We start from the raw sequence: 19,704 nt of genomic DNA on the forward strand, positions 1-19,704 counted from the left end.
CCAAAAACGATGCACAGAAATATGTATGCTACGAGAAGATGTTCTTAAAAATACTTGCCAAACGGGCCCGCAATAATCATTCAGTAGTTCTGCCAATTCAGCTGTTATCAAGTGGCCGACCTAACACAAGAGGAGGAAGGTCTGCTATCAGCTATCCACCGATCACCATTCATGCTGTGTTGCCAATTACCATCCGTATTCCGTAAGGTTTCTACACGACCCGTCTAAAAAGCGACTTTCCCCGTTGATAGTTAATAATTTTTAGGAGGCACCAATAATTATGGAACTACATCCTCATCGAAATAAATGAGGTCAATCATACAATCTCGTCGTCTCTCTCTCTCTCTCCGCAAGTCTTCCCTTCCCTACTGCTGTCTGCCTGAGGGCCGAGGGGAGTGTCTATTGAATCAGAGCGAAGATGGGGCGGCGAACGAAGCTAAGAGATATCGTAGGCGCTCTCAAAGATAAGGCATCTATAAGCAAAGCAGCTCTGCTGTCCAAGCCAAACACGACGGCTCTACATCTCGCTGTCCTCCGAGCCACAACACACGAGCCATCAAGCCCACCGCATGAGAAGCACATCGCCGCCGTTCTTGCCTTCGGCCACAGCTCCCGAGCTACCGCCTCCGTCTGCATCATTACTTTAATGGACCGCCTACAGAATACTCACAATTCCTCTGTGGCCCTCAAGTGCCTCATCACCGTTCATAACATCATCAGACGGGGCACCTTCATCCTCCAAGACCAGCTTTCCATCTACCCTTCTTCGGGCGGCCGAAACTATCTCAACCTCTCCAACTTCCGGGACTATGCTAATTCCGAGACGTGGGAATTGTCGTCGTGGGTAAGATGGTATGCAAGGGTTCTAGAGCAACTTATATTCACTTGTAGGATTTTGGGTGGATTTTTTCTTTCTTCTTCCACGCTCGGCGTCGGTGAGAAGGATGTATCGGAAGAAGAAGAAGAGAAGGTGTCATCACTTCTGAATGGAGATTTGATAAAAGAAATAGATGCTTTCGTGGGAGCGGTGGAAGAAATGTGCAAAGCACCCGATCCGGTGCACGCTCAGAGCAACAAGTTGGTCTACGAGGTGATGAAGCTGATAGCTGATGATTACCAGTCGGCCCAGAAGGAGATTACGCTCCGAATATATGAGCTTAGAGAGAGACTGAGCAGTCTGAGTTTCGGGGAGTCGGTGGAACTAGTCTGTGTTCTTAGGAGAATGGAGAACTGCAAAGAACGGTTATCACTGCAGTTCTTAAATAACAAGACCACCGCGGCAGAACTATTATGGGGCTTGATTAGGGAGGTGAAGGACAGGATAGGGACGACGAAAGATTCCGAAGCGGGGGTGAGGCCGGAAACGGTGGAAAGGAGATTGATGGTGAGCGAGTCAGCTCGATTCGGCGAGAGATTTCTAAGATCGGGGGACTCGGTTCGGTTCTCATCAGGTAGGTTACAATTGAACCGGGTTTCTAAAACGATCTTGGAGTCGGTTGTCTGATCATTCTGTCTCGGGCGCACGCATGAGACGCATAACTTGAACCGGGTTCCCGTTCTTTATTTATTTGTTTATTTTTGGTAGTGGATATTGCCTAGCTTGTTTGTACTTCAAATCATACAATACAATACAATACAAGAGGGACACCGGAAAGAGTCCACTCTTGGCTGTTTACCTGTTTTTCTTTTTCTGATCTGGATCTCCTACACTTTTTTTTTTCATCCACCTTTTGGTGCACTTTCATAGTAAACGGAAGCTATACCAAATGCATAGTAAAACATAGAACGCTTCCAGGGATTTTTCAATGCGAAAATGAATACAAAATGGAAAAAAGAAAACAAACTTACCAGTCAGCCTTGAGAATAGAGAGTCATTGGGGAAGACAGGGAAGAAGAAGAAAGAAAATGATGAGAGTGGGGTTTAATCAATTAAAGTTCGTTTTGGGCATGAAATGATAACTTTGCCCTTGTTCTCTCGTGTGCTGATGGCACATGTGTTCCTAACAAGACATGAGAATGTAGGGAGAATCAAGATTCTCATAATCCTCGATTCTTAGAAGTTAGAAGTGAAATCTTTTGCCTCTAAGGCCATGTTTGAGTGTTTAAAAATAAGTGTTTATTTGGATCATTAAGCACTTATTAGTATTTGGGAAATAAATTCGAAATAAGTGCTATTTTAAAAACAAAGACTTATTTTTTAAGCCCAAATTTTCAGATTTTTTTGAGTATTTATACAATAAGCACTTGTTCAGTTTTTTTTCTTCCAAAACTATCTCTAGTTGAATTTCAAAATACCACTTATAAAATTATCCTTAATTGAATTTTAAAAAAGTGCTTTTACGAAAGCACTTTTAAGAAAGTATATTTATGAAAACATTTTTACAAATGCACTTTTACAAAAGTATTTTTATAAAATTACTTTTACGAAAGCACTTTAATGAAAGCGCTTTTACAAAAGTATTACAAAAGCACTTTTATGTTTTATAAAGTGCTTTCATAAAAAAGCTTTTGTAAAAGTGCTTCATAAAAGTGTTTTCTTAAAAGGGTTTTTATAAAATTCAATTAAGGATAAATGCTTATTTTAAAAATGCTTATTAGAGAAAAAGACTACCAAACACTCAATATAAAATAAGTACTTATTTTAAAAAATAAACACTTGAAAATTTTGGATGTCAAATATAAATAAGTACTTATTTGAATGAACACTTATTTTTAACTTAAACACTCTCAAATATGACCTAAGAATCATAGGTTTTGGACCCATTTTCATCATGGTTTTGAAATAGAAACCAAAATCCACGCTGCAATCCCATTTCTCAATCTTTGAAACACAAGAATCACAAGAATCAATCAAGAGAGTGATGACAAATGGGGCCTAATTTATCGTTTTCCAAACTAACAAATTCTACCATTGAAGTCAAATCTCTGATGTCGTTTTCTGATGTGACACTGTTTTTAACCTTTAATGGTTGAAATTCTTATTTTGTTAGCCATTTTTTGAGAAAACTATCAGAATTCAGAAAAACCCAATGCTAAGAAGTTAGGAAACCTTCGAACTGTAAAGTGGGCTGTGCGCTTATGGACTGACATGGCCCAACATGACATGCACTGTGACATAGCCTGGCCCTTACCCTTCGGCCATGTTAGGCTTGGATTTCCAGGCCTGTGGGCCGGCATGCCATGACACAATAAAGGGCCATGTTGGCACCCGACAACATGATCTATAGCGAAAATTTCCCATTATTAGTATCCTATATTTTGGGTCTAATATCGCTTTGGTCCTTAAACTTTATAATGTGACAATTTGATATCTGAACTTTTAAAATATGGCAATTTAATGAAATGTCAGTTCTATGTATCATATAATATCATGTATGACTTTAAATTTTTAAAAATATCAAAATTACCATTGAAAATAAAATACTGTTCATCACCCCTATATAATTTCTTACCCAAGTTCTTTCCAAAACACGTCTCAAATCTTCAAATACATTCTTCGTAGCCTTTCAGTTAAACAGATTTCATCTGCATTGATTCAAGTGACTCTGTTTCCTTGCAATGGTATCGGGCCAGAAATTGTCGATTCTGTAAACAAGTTGCTTCGGGGCATCTCTCTCTATTCAATGTTGATAAGAATTTTGTTTGTGATTTTTGAGATGTTTTAGGATATGGGTTCGAAGAAACTTCTTACATTTGGATTTCTAATATTCTCCTTCAGGTGACTTGTGAAATGTTGCTTCATTGGAAGTGTTGTTGCTAAGGCTGCGTTTGGTTGCAATGCAAATGCAAATATGTACACTACATATTTACCTTTTTCTTTTGGTTCATGAATGCAAACACGGTTCACAATTTAAACTATTTTTGCATTTATTTTGTTTGTTTGAAATTGATACAAAAGTGTGGGCCCATCATTAAATGCTCCAATGCATTTAACTTTGGTGAAAAAGTTAATTATCAAAATAATACAAAATTGTATCCAAAAAATAGATACAGTAGTGCTCTTTTTTTAGAGTACAAAACTATTAGAAATACATTTTTATTCTGATAATTATTACTTTTTATGTTTCAAATAAACGCTTGCAAACGTGAACCAAGGTACATCATACCCCAATTTGGCATTCGTATCACAAAGAAACGGAGCCTTAAGCTGTTTTGGGAAGTGGTTTCCAAGTGTCAATTTGGGCTTCTTTTTATGAGGAGCAGTGTATAGCATATTATCAGATTGACTAAAGTTCATGGGGCGGTTGCCATTAATCTGAAGTGGGGACTTCATTCGGTTTCAGTCATGGCGGTGTTGGAGTTCATTCCGATGATTTTCATCCAATGAGTTTTCATAGTCTGTTTTGTTTGCTCATTTTTGTGTCTTGGAACACTGAGTCTGACCTGTGATCCAAATGATTTGTTGGTGCTCAAAGAATTTGCAGGAAACCTCACAGATGGGTCGATTATCTCTGATGGGCAAATGAGTCGATTTGATGTCAATGGAAGCAAAGGGGTTTTGGTTTCTTCCCCTGTTTTGGGTTTCCCAGTTTCTTGATCTGTTTTTTAGGCTGTATTTGATTACAATGTAATATATATATATATATATATATTTGCACTGATACAAAATTATGACAGTACAAATTATTTGAACGTAAATTCTGACTTATTTTTGTTTCAAATTTTAGCATATTTTGTTTGGTTGTAATAAAAATAAAATAAAATAGACATGAATCAGAATAAAGTAAGATCCAAAATAAAATTAATGAGAATTTACATTTTTTTTCATTTGCACTTCCATACATTTATACTAATGCAAATAAAATTTTACTGCAAACACTACCTAAGATAGATTTACAGTTTTTTTTCTTCATTTTCTTGAAATCTTCTTTTCTTCTTTTATGTGCTCTATGGAATATCTCATTTTTTTATCTCATGTATCATTGAGTGATGTAACCGTTTCTGGTCACGTACCAAATTTTTGTGATGTATAAATTTTTTTTGGCTAAGTACCTCGTTATTTGATCCGGTGGTGGCGTGCCTTGGTGATGAGCTACTTGGTGGCGAACTCCCTAGTGGAGAACTGCTTGGTGGCGAACTCCCTGGTGGAGAACTGTCCAGTGGTGAGTTCCCTGGTGGAGAGCTACTTAGTGGCGAACTGCCTGGTGGGGAACTCCCTGGTGGCGAACTGCCTGGTGGCGAACTCCCTGGTGGCAAACTGCCTGGTGGCGAACTCCTTGGTGGCGAGCTCCTTGGTGGCAAACTGCTTGGTGGCGAACTGCCTGGTGGCATGCTCCCTAGTGGACTCGTCATTTGACATGCTCCTAGGCGGCCTGCAACTTAGAGGATGGTGGAGCTCCTTGGTGCAGCGCAACCCGACTACCCTCTGCGTGAGGTGATTTCCTCTCCTTTGTAGGCGGCGGGAGCTGAGGGACCTGCGAGAACTGAATTAGAGGACTCGGGGGTATTTTCCCAACGGGCTCTCCGATGCCTAAGTTAGCGTTCTAATTACAGAGAGCTTGGGGAGAAATAAGAGAGCTAGAGAGCAGGGGTTACCATCCCGTCAGAACCATGGTACGATGGTGTACTCCTCAAGGTTGTCAGGCTGGCGCTTGTGTCAAGCAGCCAGGTCGGCGCCTGGGCTAGGTTGTCAGGTCGGCGCTTGTGTCAGTCAGCGGGTCGATGTCTGGGTCAGTTTGTCAGGTCGACACCTGTGTCAGTCGGCGGGTTGGTGTTTGGGCCAGGTTGTTAGGTCGGCGCCTATGTCAATCGGCAGGTCGGTGTCTGGGTCAGGTTGTCAAGCAGGAGATCTTCCTACGATACGCCAAACTACTCTTCTGTACCGAGCTACCCTACAAGTGGCGAGCTGCCCGAGGGAGCTATTCCGAGCTCCTTGGGCTATGCAGAGCTGCTTGTGGCGAGCTTTGCCGAGATGCCTGACTCCTTGGTGGCGAGCTCCTTGGAGAGTTGCCTACCTCCTTGGCGAGCTCCTTGGTGAGTTACCGAGCTCGCGGGGCATGCTGTTATGGTTCATCGGTGGGCGTCTTGTGGGTTGCCAGGTCGGCCAAGTCGGATCATGTGCCAGGTTGATCCGACCAGGTCGCACAGGCCGCGCCAGGTCGCACGCAGGCCACACCAGGCCGCGTGCAGGTCGCGCCAGGCTACGCCAAGCCAACCAGACCGGTGCCCGAGTGGGACACCAACTTAGAAAGTTGTTGCCTGGGTATTTGCCTAGTTGTCACGAGGTGCCACGTGTGGCAATTTCACTGGAGTGCCAAATCTACCCTCATCATTGAGGATTGGAGTACGTTGAAGTTCCTGTACTTTTGGGAACCAAGGCCCTTTTTTGTCTACGTAATACACAGGATGTGATTAATGATGAATCTTGGATCCTGATTTGTTAACATTTTTGTTTTTATTGATTTGTTTCAGCTTTTAATTAATTGAGCAAAGGAGCTTGTTAGGTGTGTTGGTTATCGGTTATTGACAATTTCTTTTGTTTTTAAGGTCGTGTTTGATTGCAGTGCAAATAAATTTGCATTGATACAAAACCATGACAGTGTAAATTCTAACTTATTTTTGTTTTAAGTCTTAGTTCATTTTGTTGGATTGTGGTATAAATGAAATTAAAGACATAAAACAGAATAAAGTAAAATCCAAAACAAAATTAAACAAGAATTGCATTTGGTTACATTTATACTCCTATGCATTTATACTAATGCAAATAAATTTTAATTGCAACCAAATACAGCCTAAGGAAAATTTGATGGAGGAGGAAGGCAAGTTCTAGAACTGGGATGAACTAATACTCCATGCGCCCTGGGACTAATCTTCAAGAACCTTTCTCTTTAGGAGACACTAACTGTGATTCTAAGGGTTTGCAAATCTTGGAATAGAGCAGAAATGGGGCCTTGCTGTTGATAGGAGATTGACATTAAGGAGCGGCACCTCCATTGTCAACCTATGTAGTGATGGTTGTGGGGTTGAGACAGGTCATGCACTCATTGGAGGTTGAAGATAGATTTTCACAAGATGGTTCAAACTTTCCCTAGAGAAGGGCATTTAGATAATTGATAAAGAAATTTAGATAACACTCGAAGGATTCAAATGTGACTTAATGCATGACTAGTTAACAACAGGTCTTGGATTGGCATGTTTTGAAAGTTCAGATACTTAATTGTTGCATTTTAAAGTTCGGAGACCAAAGTGGCACTAAACCCAATGTACAGGATATTAATAAGGAATTTTTCCATATAACATTAATTTATTCTAATTTTATTATAATTTTTTTCAGCTTCATTTTATTATTACATATATAAACAATTGTATATATCAAAATTCATATAGAATAAAATTTTAAGATTTTTTTAATTTTATATATATCTTAGAATTTATTTTAATTTTTTCATTTTTTTTCAATTTCTCTAAAAACAATTATGCCGCCCGTGTCCCAGCCTGCATGGGCTTGTGCTCAGGGCCATGCTGGACTGCCGGGCGAGGCAGGCACGGCCCGCCCTGGCCCGTGTGCCGGCCGAGGATGGCCCGCAAAAGTAGGCTGTGCCGGCACATTACACCTTTGGAGCGATGTTCAAGCAAAACCCTAACCCCAATTCTTCTCGTTACAGAACGGCGATTCTTCCGCAAGAAACAGGTATTCCTCCATCTCTGCTCCTTCCTTCTTTTACTGAGTTGGGTTTTCACGATTGTTAATGTTGTTTAACATTTTTCCTCTTGTTCTGCAGTGTCCAGTGCTCATTTCCAGGTATTCTACTTCAGGTATTTTTCGTTAAGCTTTCACGATTGCTAAGGATTATTGGTATTCTGCGTTTTTTTCTTTTTTCTTTTTTTATTTTGTTAAAAATTTTGGCATTTTCCGCTTCAGGTATTTTTGAATGGCATTGTGTTTAAATTCTTTCTCTTCGTTTCTTTTTTCCCCTTCACAACACCTCCCTTGATATAAAACATTTGGCATGGTTAAGTATTATATGGACATGATAAAAATGGGGATATCATAAAAATTCATTCATGATGGTCAAAGGGATTGGGCGCCCTTCTTTTTTTAGTCATCTATACCACTTAAGGAGAAAATTTTAGGAGAATAACCGATCAACCCAGATCAGAATTTTATAACCCTGTAGTATTGATGTCAAATTCACGGAGAGGATGTGGTTTATAAGGGGGAGAGGACCGGCAGTAGGGGGATGGAATTCCAAATTCTGTATCGAGTGTTTCCATATTTCTCCGAAAAAATTTGACGTTTGTTAATGATGATGGACAAACTCGATACATCGGCCACCTGGCACCAAGTTACCTCAGAGCAGTCTGACCAAAGAGTGCATGTTGGCCTTTGTCCAGTCACCTCGTGTAGTAGCATATTCTTCTCCTTTTTCTGATTATGTTGGTGGGAGTGGGAGTTGAATGATGTATATAACAGGAGGAATAAATGGATTTGGAAGGGGGGACACGTGTCAATTGATCTTTGACACATGAACCCACCACTGGAGGAGAAAAGATCTCACATGTAGATCCAAATTTTGAATCTACATCGGCCACCTGGGACCACGTCACCTCAGAGCAGTCCGGATTTCCTAATTCCTAATTTCCTACAAACTTCCCTTTGAGACCGGATCTGCTTCTCACACAGGGCGCCTCGCTCGCGCCTCACCTACACATTGTGCCATGCATTGGAAACATCTCCCCTACTTATGAATTATTATTGACGGGAGATGTTCCCAATGCACGGTGGGTTGAAGCTCCCCCATGTAAGGAGCAGATCCCGTTCCCTTCCCTCTACTAACCAAATAAAATGATTCCAGCTGTCCTTATCATGTTAGAGGAGTCCACTATAGTGTAACTGCTAACCAAGAATTTAATCCCTCTGTTTTTAAATGTAATAATGAGGCTTTGGAATTGTAATAATAATGTCTTTTTAAATGTAATGCAGAATAATGGTCTCATCTCATAAGTTATCTAATAATATTATTAAAATTATCAATTAATATTTTTATATTTAAATTTTATTATTTTTATTAGTGTTTATTAAGTTTGATTTTTAAGTGGAATTAAAACACATTTTTAATATTTACCAAGTTTTGTTAATATTTATTTTTATTGAAACTTAGTGGATTTTTAAATTAATCATTTTTTGATTGTTTAACCCAAGGTTTTAGAACCGATTCGGACAATAAACCAGTCAGGGGTCCGGTTCCCGTGCATCGCACGGGTCTGATCATTTGAAATATACGGAGGACCCGTTCCTAAACAAAAATAAAAAACTTAGAAAAATTAAAATGGCCAAACCGTTGAAGGCTTCGGACGGTTCGACCTAAAAATCAGAACCAAATCCTTTACAGGATTATCAATACCAAGGGAAAGTAAAATCAGAACCAAATCCTTTATTATCATGGTATGATGTCAGAGGACCTAACATCTCAGTGGTTAAATTCCTGACAATGATCGAGTTGCAGAGCACATTCTGAAATGTCTGAAATTCATGTTTTAAATCTTACAATCCTTTTTTTTTTTTTGCATTATTTTTTTCATTCATATTCTTATACTACAAATAGAAAGAGAGTTTGGCCATTTGCTTGATTACAGTTGCAGCAACTCTATTCTTGTCGTTTTTGGATCGGTGAAGAAGAAGGCATGTGACTTGTTATTGTAGCTTTTGAAGATTTAAAGAAAATCGAATCCCGGTTTATATTTCATATTTCCAAGAGTTCCGCTGTAAAGATTCAACGAACTAAACAAGTAGATTTTCCACACCGAACTTAGGCTTGGAAAAAGGTCTTCCCAAGTCGTTAATAGTAGATAGCATTAGTCCGAAGTTAGGAATTCTTAAAAGACTTGGTTCTCTGTGTTTATTATTTCTTTTTAATTTTTTTGAGTTTTAAAAATAAAAATATTGTAAATTAACGAAAGTTTTACCGTTTGATACTCATTCACACATGAGAACAGGATGCACATATAAACACCAAACGTGTTCATTACTGATTCGAAGAGCACCGCTGCCCACACACCATTTTGAGTGCAGGAGATCCGGGCTCCTTTGGGATTCGTTTCTAGAGATTTTCAATTTTAAATAACAAATAGAACTTCTCGTATTTGATCATTTTCAATCACAATTCCAACTTTGACTTCCCCTTCTTCTATAGGTCTTTTTATATGTGTCATTTGTCATTTGCCATTTGTCAAGAATTGTAATTCTTCTCCCTCTCAGGCCCGAACTATGTGGGTCGCCGAGAGCTATTCTTTTAATCTCTTTTTATTTTCACTTTTCTGAAGTTTAGACGCGAGACTCACAAGGATGCAGAGCGACCGCAGAGGAGGAGAGGAGAAGGTTCCATTGTTAGATGGATCGTCACCGACCGTCCGAGTACCAGAGCCAGATGAGCATCATGATCAAAAGTTGGTAAGGAGGGTCTGGATCGAATCAAAGAAGCTTTGGCACATCGTCGGCCCTGCCATACTTAGCCGCGTCGCGTCCTTCTCCATGAATGTCATTACCCAAGCTTTTGCAGGCCACCTGGGTGATCTGGAGCTCGCTTCCATCTCCATCGCTAACACTGTTATCGCTGGTTTTGCCTTTGGTCTCTTGGCATCTCTCTCTCTTAATTTCTATCTCTCACTGTAAATCAGATTGAAAAAAGAAACGTTAAAACTGCAAGCCTGTGAGCCGGCTTTAGTGATCTTGAATGAATCTTTCTGTGTGTTACATCAGTTGGGGATGGCGAGCGCGTTAGAGACGTTGTGTGGGCAGGCATTCGGAGCGAAGAGATACCACATGTTGGGGATCTATATGCAACGCTCATGGATAGTTATGGTCCTCTGTGCGGTTCTGCTCCTGCCCATGTACATATTCGCCACGCCTATTCTAAAGTTATTGGGGCAACCCACAGATGTGGCGGAGCAAGCGGGGTTGGTGTCCATTTGGTTAATCCCACTTCACTTCAGCTTCGCTTTTCAGTTTCCATTGCAGAGGTTCTTGCAGAGCCAGCTTAAGACAACCGTGATCGCCTGGGTGTCGTTGGCAGCTCTGGTGGTTCACGTCTTCGTGAGCTGGTTATTTGTTTACGGGCTTAAGTTTGGTATGGTGGGAACTGCAATAACTCTGAACTTCTCGTGGTGGGTTTTGGTTCTTGGTCTGTTTGGTTATACGCTTTGCGGTGGTTGCCCTCTGTCTTGGACTGGATTCTCCATTCATGCCTTCTCTGGCCTCTGGGAGTTTCTAAAACTCTCAATAGCATCAGGGGTCATGCTCTGGTATAATATGGTTTATCATTGCATCTTTCATCTTTCCTTTCTCTGTCGATCTCACCGAGGGGTGTCCGGTATCCCAACTCCCAACTATATATGAAGAAATTTTACACTATTTTTTTCTTTTACATGTTATGTTGTACAGCTTGGAGAATTGGTACTACAGAGTTCTGGTATTGATGACTGGGAACCTGAAAAATGCCAAGATTGCGGTCGATGCCTTGTCTATCTGGTATTTATTTGTTCCGGTTCTTGGAATTGCATATATATATGATATATTGAACGTTTAATTTCTATCTCATATATGTTTTACCGAGTTGTGAAATCATTCTGTGGCGTATTTATTTCCTGGTTTCAGTATGACAATCAACGGGTGGGAGATGATGATTCCTCTTGCGTTCTTCGCTGGAACTGGGTACGAATTCTTCACTTATTCTTATTCTATCTGATTTTTCTTAAATGTGAAAAAAAAAAGGAAAGAAAGAAAATGGGGACTGGCAGATGAGCTGGAGACAAAATTATAGACACCCGACTGAACTGAAACAGGATTCAGGCAGAGCAAATTCCATTCGAACAGCCATCACAGCCTTGCATTTGTAATATCTCCCCATAAAATAAAACATAAAATATGGAGATACTCCCGATGCAAGACTATAAACGCTGTTCGAAGACTGACTTTGCTCTGACTAAAGCCGATACCGGCTGAACTACCTACAATTGAACACGCCACTAGCTGGTGACAAAATTATTCAGCAGGATGTATATGTTTTTGTCTCCAGCTAATCCGCCCCAGGCAGTAGCTAACTTTTTTGATAAACACGAAACTAATTAATATGATAACCCCATAAAGAGTCAACTGAATTACAAATAGCTACTTGTCAAAAAAAAATTACAAATAACTAAACTCTACGACTCCATCAACAACCATCATAACATTCCTTAATTATCAGCAAATTTGATTTGTGACACGGTGGAAATTAAAATTTTAAAACCGTTCAAAATTTCTAAAATTGAAACAAGAAGGCGTGGGCCGCGTGGCCTTATCATCCACCTTAAATTGGACGGTTTCTTCTTTTTCCGAAAGAGGTGCACGCGACGCCACCAGCGACGTCATCTTTTCAAAATTCTTCTTTCTTCTCTCGACCTCTACAGTCATGTCAAATAAAAAGGCGCTGAGGGAAACTTCCAGAGCATGCTTGGCGACACGATTCTCTGCAAGCAAAAGTTCTGTTCACACTTTTGAGCATTGTATTGTGGAACGTGGGAGAAATTCTCATGTTCGACTGTCATGATGCTGGACTGGGCTATGCTGCGCATACACATTAATTAAAAGCATAATGATTTTTAGACTGCACCCCACCTCATAATTCTGATTTTAGCCGTAGACTTACAACTTTATAAATAATTTCATCTACAACACCCGTACCCGCCCCGGAATTGGGTGGAATTATGATTTCTGGGGTGGATTGAACTTCTTTAAGTACAAGCTTCATGCAAGTTACGCAAAGCATGATTTTTAGAATCGAACCGGTGACTGAACCGGTCAGGGCATCGCTTTTTTATTCGGTGGTTCAACCATCTGAGTTGAACGGTTCCACCCTGATGTCATAAATAAATAAATAACAAAAAATACTTATATAATAAAAATACCATAGAAATTTAAATAAAATACAAAAAATACACAGAAAAATATAAGAAAAAGAACAATATATGAAAAATAAAAATAATAAAATACAGAAAATATAAAAAAAATACAGATTTTTTTTTCAAAAAATATAGAAAAATTTTCAACTGTAGTACTTAGACCCTTTGGCCTACCTGAATCTTCCATGCCAAAAGATATGTAGTCTAATAACCAAAAACCCAAGGCCCTAACGCAAGGCAGCTTGGATCCATATTGCCTTGGGGTACTCTAATAATTTGTAGTTCTGTACAGATCTGTATTTTCAAAAGATTTGTAGTTTTGTACATTCTTCAATAAAGGGGTGGTCTAATAAATATTAGTAATTTATTTATAACTGCAACCAAACACCACAACCTACGTATATATGAAGGTCTTTAAGGATAGAATTGCTATTGACTAATGAAACATCCCAGTCAAAATAACTCATTTGTGTAATGGAAATCAGAAAAAAATGGCAATGTCCTTTTAACAAGTGGAAATGAAGCATATCAAAAGGCATGTGTGAAAAAATGGTTTAGCACCTTTAATAAGCAAGATCTTTTCAAATAAAGAATCATGTAATTACAATCATAGTTTCTTTTTCATCATATATCAAGCTACAGTCATAATCACATAATCACCCATATGTTTGATGTAATTCAGCATTTTCAATAAACAAGAATTTAAGGTCCTAATAAATCACCTTAAATTAACCAATTGAAAATAGTAAATTTCCTTTAATCATAATGAAATCAAAATGAGGAATACAAATGGAAATGGATTCATAGCATAAACATTTGGCTGTAATGGATTCATAGTAAATTTCCTTTACATGATTGAGCTACTTAAAAAATTATATTTGTTCAAAACACTAGGGTGAAGGCACTGAAAGCTTGTGAGAAACATGGAACTCTTGGCTGTAATAGTAACAAGCTTAACAACTAGAACTAAAGAAAGAAAATTTACATCATAAGGATGAGTAAAAGATGGAATCCATGATCATGACTCTAGAATACAGAAATGGGTTTTACCTATCTCCCATGGTCACCTTTATCCGTTGTTTGCTTCAGAATGTTTGTCACTTTTTGCCTTTATTCTTTACTTGCTTCTTCTTTGTGCATTAGAATCATATATAATTGTCACGAACTCATTCAATAGATTTTGTATGTTCAAGAAGAGAGTTGACCTACCACCTTGTCTCCTTTTTGCTTCGGATTTTGCAAAGAATTCCATCATTCATCAATCATTACAAATACAAGTTCTTCTTCTATTTTTTCCATCAAGTCCTCTTCCCCCTGCTTATTAGAAAATACCCATTATAACAGCTCAATGCATTTTACCATTAGTTAGATAAATAAAATTTTTAATTAATAGAAAAAAGTTGTAACTTATAATTGAGAAACAAAATCATTCCTTGAGAAATATTCATTATAACAGCTCAATGCACCTTACCATTAGCTATTTTAGGCTTTCAACTTCTACTTTCTTTGAATTTCTGATAAGCCCTTTTAACCTGTATTCCAAATATATAAAGAAAAATGTAAGAAAAACTTCTATAAGGCCATAAGCAATGCAAAGTATAAAAGGAGTACTTTCTTTCACCTTATGGAAAGGGACCCCTTTAGATGGTCAAGCCTTTCAGAGTTTCCTTTGGACTTCTTGTTCAAAAATAAAAAGATCATAAACACAAGTAACAAAAAGATCAAAAACCAAATTCACCAAATATTAAACACAAATCAAAACTTCAAGTTCAACATAGAGTTTGGTTCACTAATCTAATCATCCAAATTCTCCAGATATGTTGGCCCCACTTTTCAATGGTACCAATCACCAACCAAAGCTATGTGGTATTTTACCATCATCTTCATCTTCATTTTCGGGAGGTTGTGTTTCATCTACATCTCCATCTTGGGTGTTGGTTGCATTTTCCTCCATGATTCCCCATTGTTCAATGAAAAATTTATCATCATAAAATTGAAAATTAGAACTCAAAAAATAGCTAAAATAATCAAATATGGAAATGTCATTTAAGATAATATCAATGATAGTTACCATCAGTCATAGCTCTTTTTCCTGATGGTGATTCCATTATTGGAAATGTTGTCTGATAAGCTTTAAACATATCATCATTCTCATTATCATCAAGTAATTGAGGATCTTCATCATCGTGCACTATCTAATCTTCCACAACATCAACATGTTCATGCCCAATTGGGTTAAGACTTTCCGTTTTTCTCCTACAAATCAATAAATGATACATTAGATGCAACCGCAAGCATTAAAAAAAACAACCATGAAATATAAAAGTTAAAGCACTTACCCATCCATCACATGCAGGTTGCAATGAACATATACTAGGTCATTGAGTCTCTGGTGTTCTAACTTATTCCTTCTCTTCGTGTGTATACCTTAAAAAACACTCCAATTGTGTTCACATCCAAATGAGCTATATGTCTGGCTAAGGATCTGTAAATAATAATTTTCAATTTTGGAGTGTCACAACAAAATCTCGACCACCATTCACCTATATACAATGAAATAGAGTTGATTTAATTTATAAAATAAAATTGAAAATTGAAACAATAAACATGTTATAAGAAAAAAATATTTATTACCAAGAGGTGTTGATTTAAATGTCTTCATTGAGAAAGGTCTTCCAAAATTACCACGACAATTTTCAAAAAGAGTAAGCTCTTTGTTTAGCTTTATCTCCACATCATCTGATTTGATTACAAGCTTTTCAATGACATAAAAAATTGCAGACATAATGACTGTGGATTTAACTTTTGATTTCGAATCATATTGAAAGGTCGGGTTAAAATAATACCCTGCAAGATGAAGCCTCTGACCCATTTGTCTATTCCATTTTCTATCAATAATGTCCATGATTGGGCAATATTCAGCTCTCTTATAATTAAAAAAAAATTTAAATGATTCTTTTGCCTTCAACATTGCATGATGCATATACCCCATTGCAGGCCTAAACTTAGAATCTACAAGTCCAAATGCACTAACAAGAGGTGATGTGAAACCCATAGTCATTTTGTATTATGCCCAAAATTCAGAATCCAAAACTATTTGTATTACTTCATTTTCCTTTGCATCTTTTGCATACCTAGAATCAATAAAACTCAGATTTGTCACCAAATTTTGCAAATCATGCATGTGCTTCAAATTGATATCCAATGCAATGAAATTAGTTGCAAAACGAGTGGCTCTAGGACGTACTATCTCAGTCCAACCAGGTCTCTTCCTTAGCATTGGGAGTACAAAAATATGATTGAAGACAAATTTGGTAATTCTATATGCACGTTGAACCACATTTGCAACATAATCTATTTCCTCAATTTTCTTTAACATCAAGTTTAAATATTGTGTTGTACAAGGTGACCAATATATCCATGAAAACTCTACTTCCAACAATCTTCTTGTAGCTACATAATTTGCAGCATTATTAGTGACCATCTGAACGACATTTTCTGCTTTTACCCAATCAATAACTCCCTTAAACAAAAGAAATAAATTCTCTGCACTCTTGACTGTTTCAAAAGCATTTATAGACTTCACAAATGCAGTTCCTGTAGGACAATACACTGAAAAAACAATCAATGTTCGGTTACATGTATCTAACCAACCGTTAGCCATTATTGTGCAACCATAGGTAGTCCAATCCTTACGGAATTTATCAATTGACATTTGCACCTCCTGAACTAAATCCTTCAACAAATTGGTCCTACAATTATGATATGAATGAGTTTTGTACCCTGGACCAATAGTAGTAGGGGCATCCAGCATAGGCTGAAAATATCTTGAACGGAAAGCATTCAAGGGAATACAAGCATCACACAACCACTTCATAACATCATGGTCCACATGATTAATTGCTCTGTTAGATGCCAATACACTCTTAATTCCAGGTTGTGCACTTAGAGTGGTCCGTGGAGCAAAATGACTAGTTATTATCCTTGAATATGCTTTCTCCTTTCCCGATGATGTAGTTGGTTTTTTCCCTTGATAGGTATCATGTGTACTAGGTGGATCTATTTCTCTAATCTCAATATTATCATCATTATCATTCCTTTCACATTGTGCTCTAGTGTCAATAAAATTCATTGGTTGCTTTTCACTTCTTTTTTTATAATTGATTTCATTCAACGATTGCTCCATTTTGAACCTTACATCATGGGGTACTTTACGACAAATTGCAATCTCACATTTTCTTTGGACAAGATGTTGTTTCATCCTATTAATCCGTCCCCCTTTAAAAGTCTTTTGACATTAAAGACGTGTCATTGACTTTGATCCATTAAGAGGGTCAACTTTAAGGGAAACATGCTCCCAAGCAGAAATGGACTCTTGTGATGGAGTTGGATCAGATGTATTAGCATCTTAGTTTAATCAAAGAAATCCAACTAAAAAATAAATCCCTTCATACAAACACAAAATATAAAATTTAAAACCTTGCATTGACTAAAATAACCAACCAAAATGTAAAATCGTTCCATATAAGCAAAAAATAATTAGGCAAATACTTGAGAAAAAATTAACCAAAATGTAAAACCACTCCATTAGAAATGAGAGTAAATTGCTTGCAAAAATTTAAGCAAAACTTTCAACATCTGATCATCATTTGAAAATTAAGCAAAATATGCATATGAAAATTAAAAACAAATTAAGCAAGATTAATTAAACAAAGAACTAAGCATCTGATCATCAAATGAAATTTGAGGGTTCAACAAGTCATATAATCAACAAGAAACTAATACAAAAATTCAAGTAGCAACTTTCTGCTAGCCTTTGCCTTTGCCTAATTATAAACTATAAAGTATTCACTAAAAGCCTTTGCCTAGCAATGCCAAAGCAAAATAATGAACCAAATGAAGAATAAATTTGGGGCTGATGAACCAAATGAATAAAAAAAATTAAAAAAATCAATTAAATCACAAAAAAAAATCAAAAAAAAATTATACCTTATGGGTTTCACTATCGAGTGCTGGTAATGGTGGTGTGATAGTGGATTCGCCGCCAGTGGGCTCGGGCAGTCAGACTTGGTCGCAGGCAAGTTGTCGTTGCAAGCCTGCAAGTGTTGAGTATCGAGTGGATTCGATGTCGCTGCATACCTGCAAGTTGGGCTTGGGCTTGCCAGTGCCCAATGTTGAGTGTTGAGTGCCACTGTCGAGTGCCGAGTATTGCTGCAAGCTCTCCGTCCGCCACTGCAAGCTGCAAGTCGCGGCTACAAGTGCTGGTGAATTTTCTTGCCATTAGACGCCGCTGCAAGTGCTGGGGTGAGGGTGACTTTTCGCCGTTGCAAGCTTGCCGGTCACTGTCGGTGTGTATTGCCGTCAGATGTCGGAGGTGATGGTTGCCGCAGGTGATCGTTCGATAGGGTGTGAGGGTTGAGAGGACTGAGGAGTGAGAAGGGAACTTGGGAAAATGGGAAATAATCCTAAAGCTACAGGGAAAACCGAATAAGGTATTTGAACTGTTTGGGATATAATAGGTATTTTATTTTTTGTTTTTTTAATTAAAACATAAAAAATAAAAATATTAACCCATGAACTGTTGTTCGGGTCGAACAGTTTAGCGGTCCAATTGCCCAAGTCAGTGATCCAATCTTCCAGAACTCGGGATAACCGGACCCAGATGGCTGACCGATTACTGATTTTTTTGGTCTGATCGTTCGGTCCGATCCGTTTTTGAAAACCATGAGGTAAAGATATGTATCGTGGTCTGTTGTGTTTGTATTTGATTTAAGTACTCTTAAAGCGAAGGTATAATTATTCAATGTTATTTATAAATTTTAAACTATGAGAATCTTAGTTTCATATAGGTGGAGGTATTTATAATTTTGAATTGTTATAGATTTGCAATTTAATTCAGAATTGTCTTGTCATTCGACTCATTCTTATAAAAATTGATTGTACCTATAATTTAAGAATACCTGTGTAAAAAATGTCCAAAAGTTTTTTTTTTTTTCTCAAAAAGTCACTTTCAAACAATCCCCCTCCAAAGAATATACATAATACAAAATGGTTTTTGTTAAAGTAAAATGCCTATGAGCGCTGTGGTGGCAAAACAGTTTTGCAAGATCACAATATATATCAAGAATGCAATAGAAATCATATGTTTGTATTTTTCTGACATCTGCCATTCCAATTATTTTATGGGTAATGACAGCCTGTGAAAACCATGGGCTATAGAAAAACCTCAACTTCTCATGAGGTCATAAAAAAGTGGCATGCATGACAATACAATTAGTAATAAGTCTCTCCCATAGCATATGACTTTCACGTTTGCCTTTCTTTAATTATTTGATTTATAAGATATAAATACATTAAGTTTGTATATGTTTCTTTTAAACAATTTTATACATGTTTTGGTCGGTGAACTTTAATAGAATGAGATAAAGAAGAGATGTACCCATGTTTGATAGTTGCATTTCTTGCATATAGGAGTGTCAATGGACTGGTTTTGGGTTGGACTCCATCCAAATCAAAATCTATTTGAACGGATTGGATGGACTAATAAGACATTGAATTTGGATGGACTGGACGGACTAATATGACATATTGGATTGGATCTGGTCTGTTCATAATTAATTTATATTGGATTGATCCAATATCTGATCCATTGATAGAAGATAAGAATATATGTGTCAATGGATTAGATTTGAGTTGAAACCAATCTAAATTAACAGACTGGACCAGTCCAAAATGGTCTAAAATATTCATTGGACTGAATTGGACAGGTCCATTTATAATAGACTCACATTGGACTACATGGGATTAGATCAAATCCAATCTAAT

General features: G+C 37.7%; 2 protein-coding genes across 3 annotated transcripts in view; both read left to right on the top strand.

Moving 5' to 3' along the window:
* Positions 1–210: 210 nt before the first annotated feature.
* On the top strand, positions 211–1,691 carry LOC148850601 (ENTH/ANTH/VHS superfamily protein). Its single transcript, XM_088943169.1, has one exon. It carries the CDS (start codon positions 419–421, stop codon positions 1,502–1,504), a length of 1,086 nt encoding a protein of 361 aa, XP_088799295.1. The 5' UTR covers positions 211–418; the 3' UTR covers positions 1,505–1,691.
* An 8,485-nt stretch (positions 1,692–10,176) lies between these two features.
* Positions 10,177–19,704, top strand: part of LOC148850602 (protein DETOXIFICATION 27-like) — a 14,721-nt gene continuing 5,193 nt past the window's right edge. Inside the window, exons 1-4 of one of the 2 annotated variants that reach the window (XM_088942954.1) lie at positions 10,177–10,576; positions 10,700–11,241; positions 11,381–11,467; positions 11,594–11,650. In XM_088942954.1, the coding sequence (XP_088799080.1) occupies positions 10,286–10,576; positions 10,700–11,241; positions 11,381–11,467; positions 11,594–11,650 (977 nt within the window). In that variant the 5' untranslated portion in view covers positions 10,177–10,285. The remainder of the gene's footprint in view (positions 10,577–10,699; positions 11,242–11,380; positions 11,468–11,593; positions 11,651–19,704) is intronic. The other variant, XR_016098792.1, reaches the window with a different exon arrangement.

Source organism: Nelumbo lutea, chromosome 5, assembly GCF_056320005.1.
Source record: "Nelumbo lutea isolate HS-2025 chromosome 5, American lotus-T2T, whole genome shotgun sequence".
Classification (NCBI taxonomy): Eukaryota; Viridiplantae; Streptophyta; class Magnoliopsida; order Proteales; family Nelumbonaceae; genus Nelumbo; species Nelumbo lutea.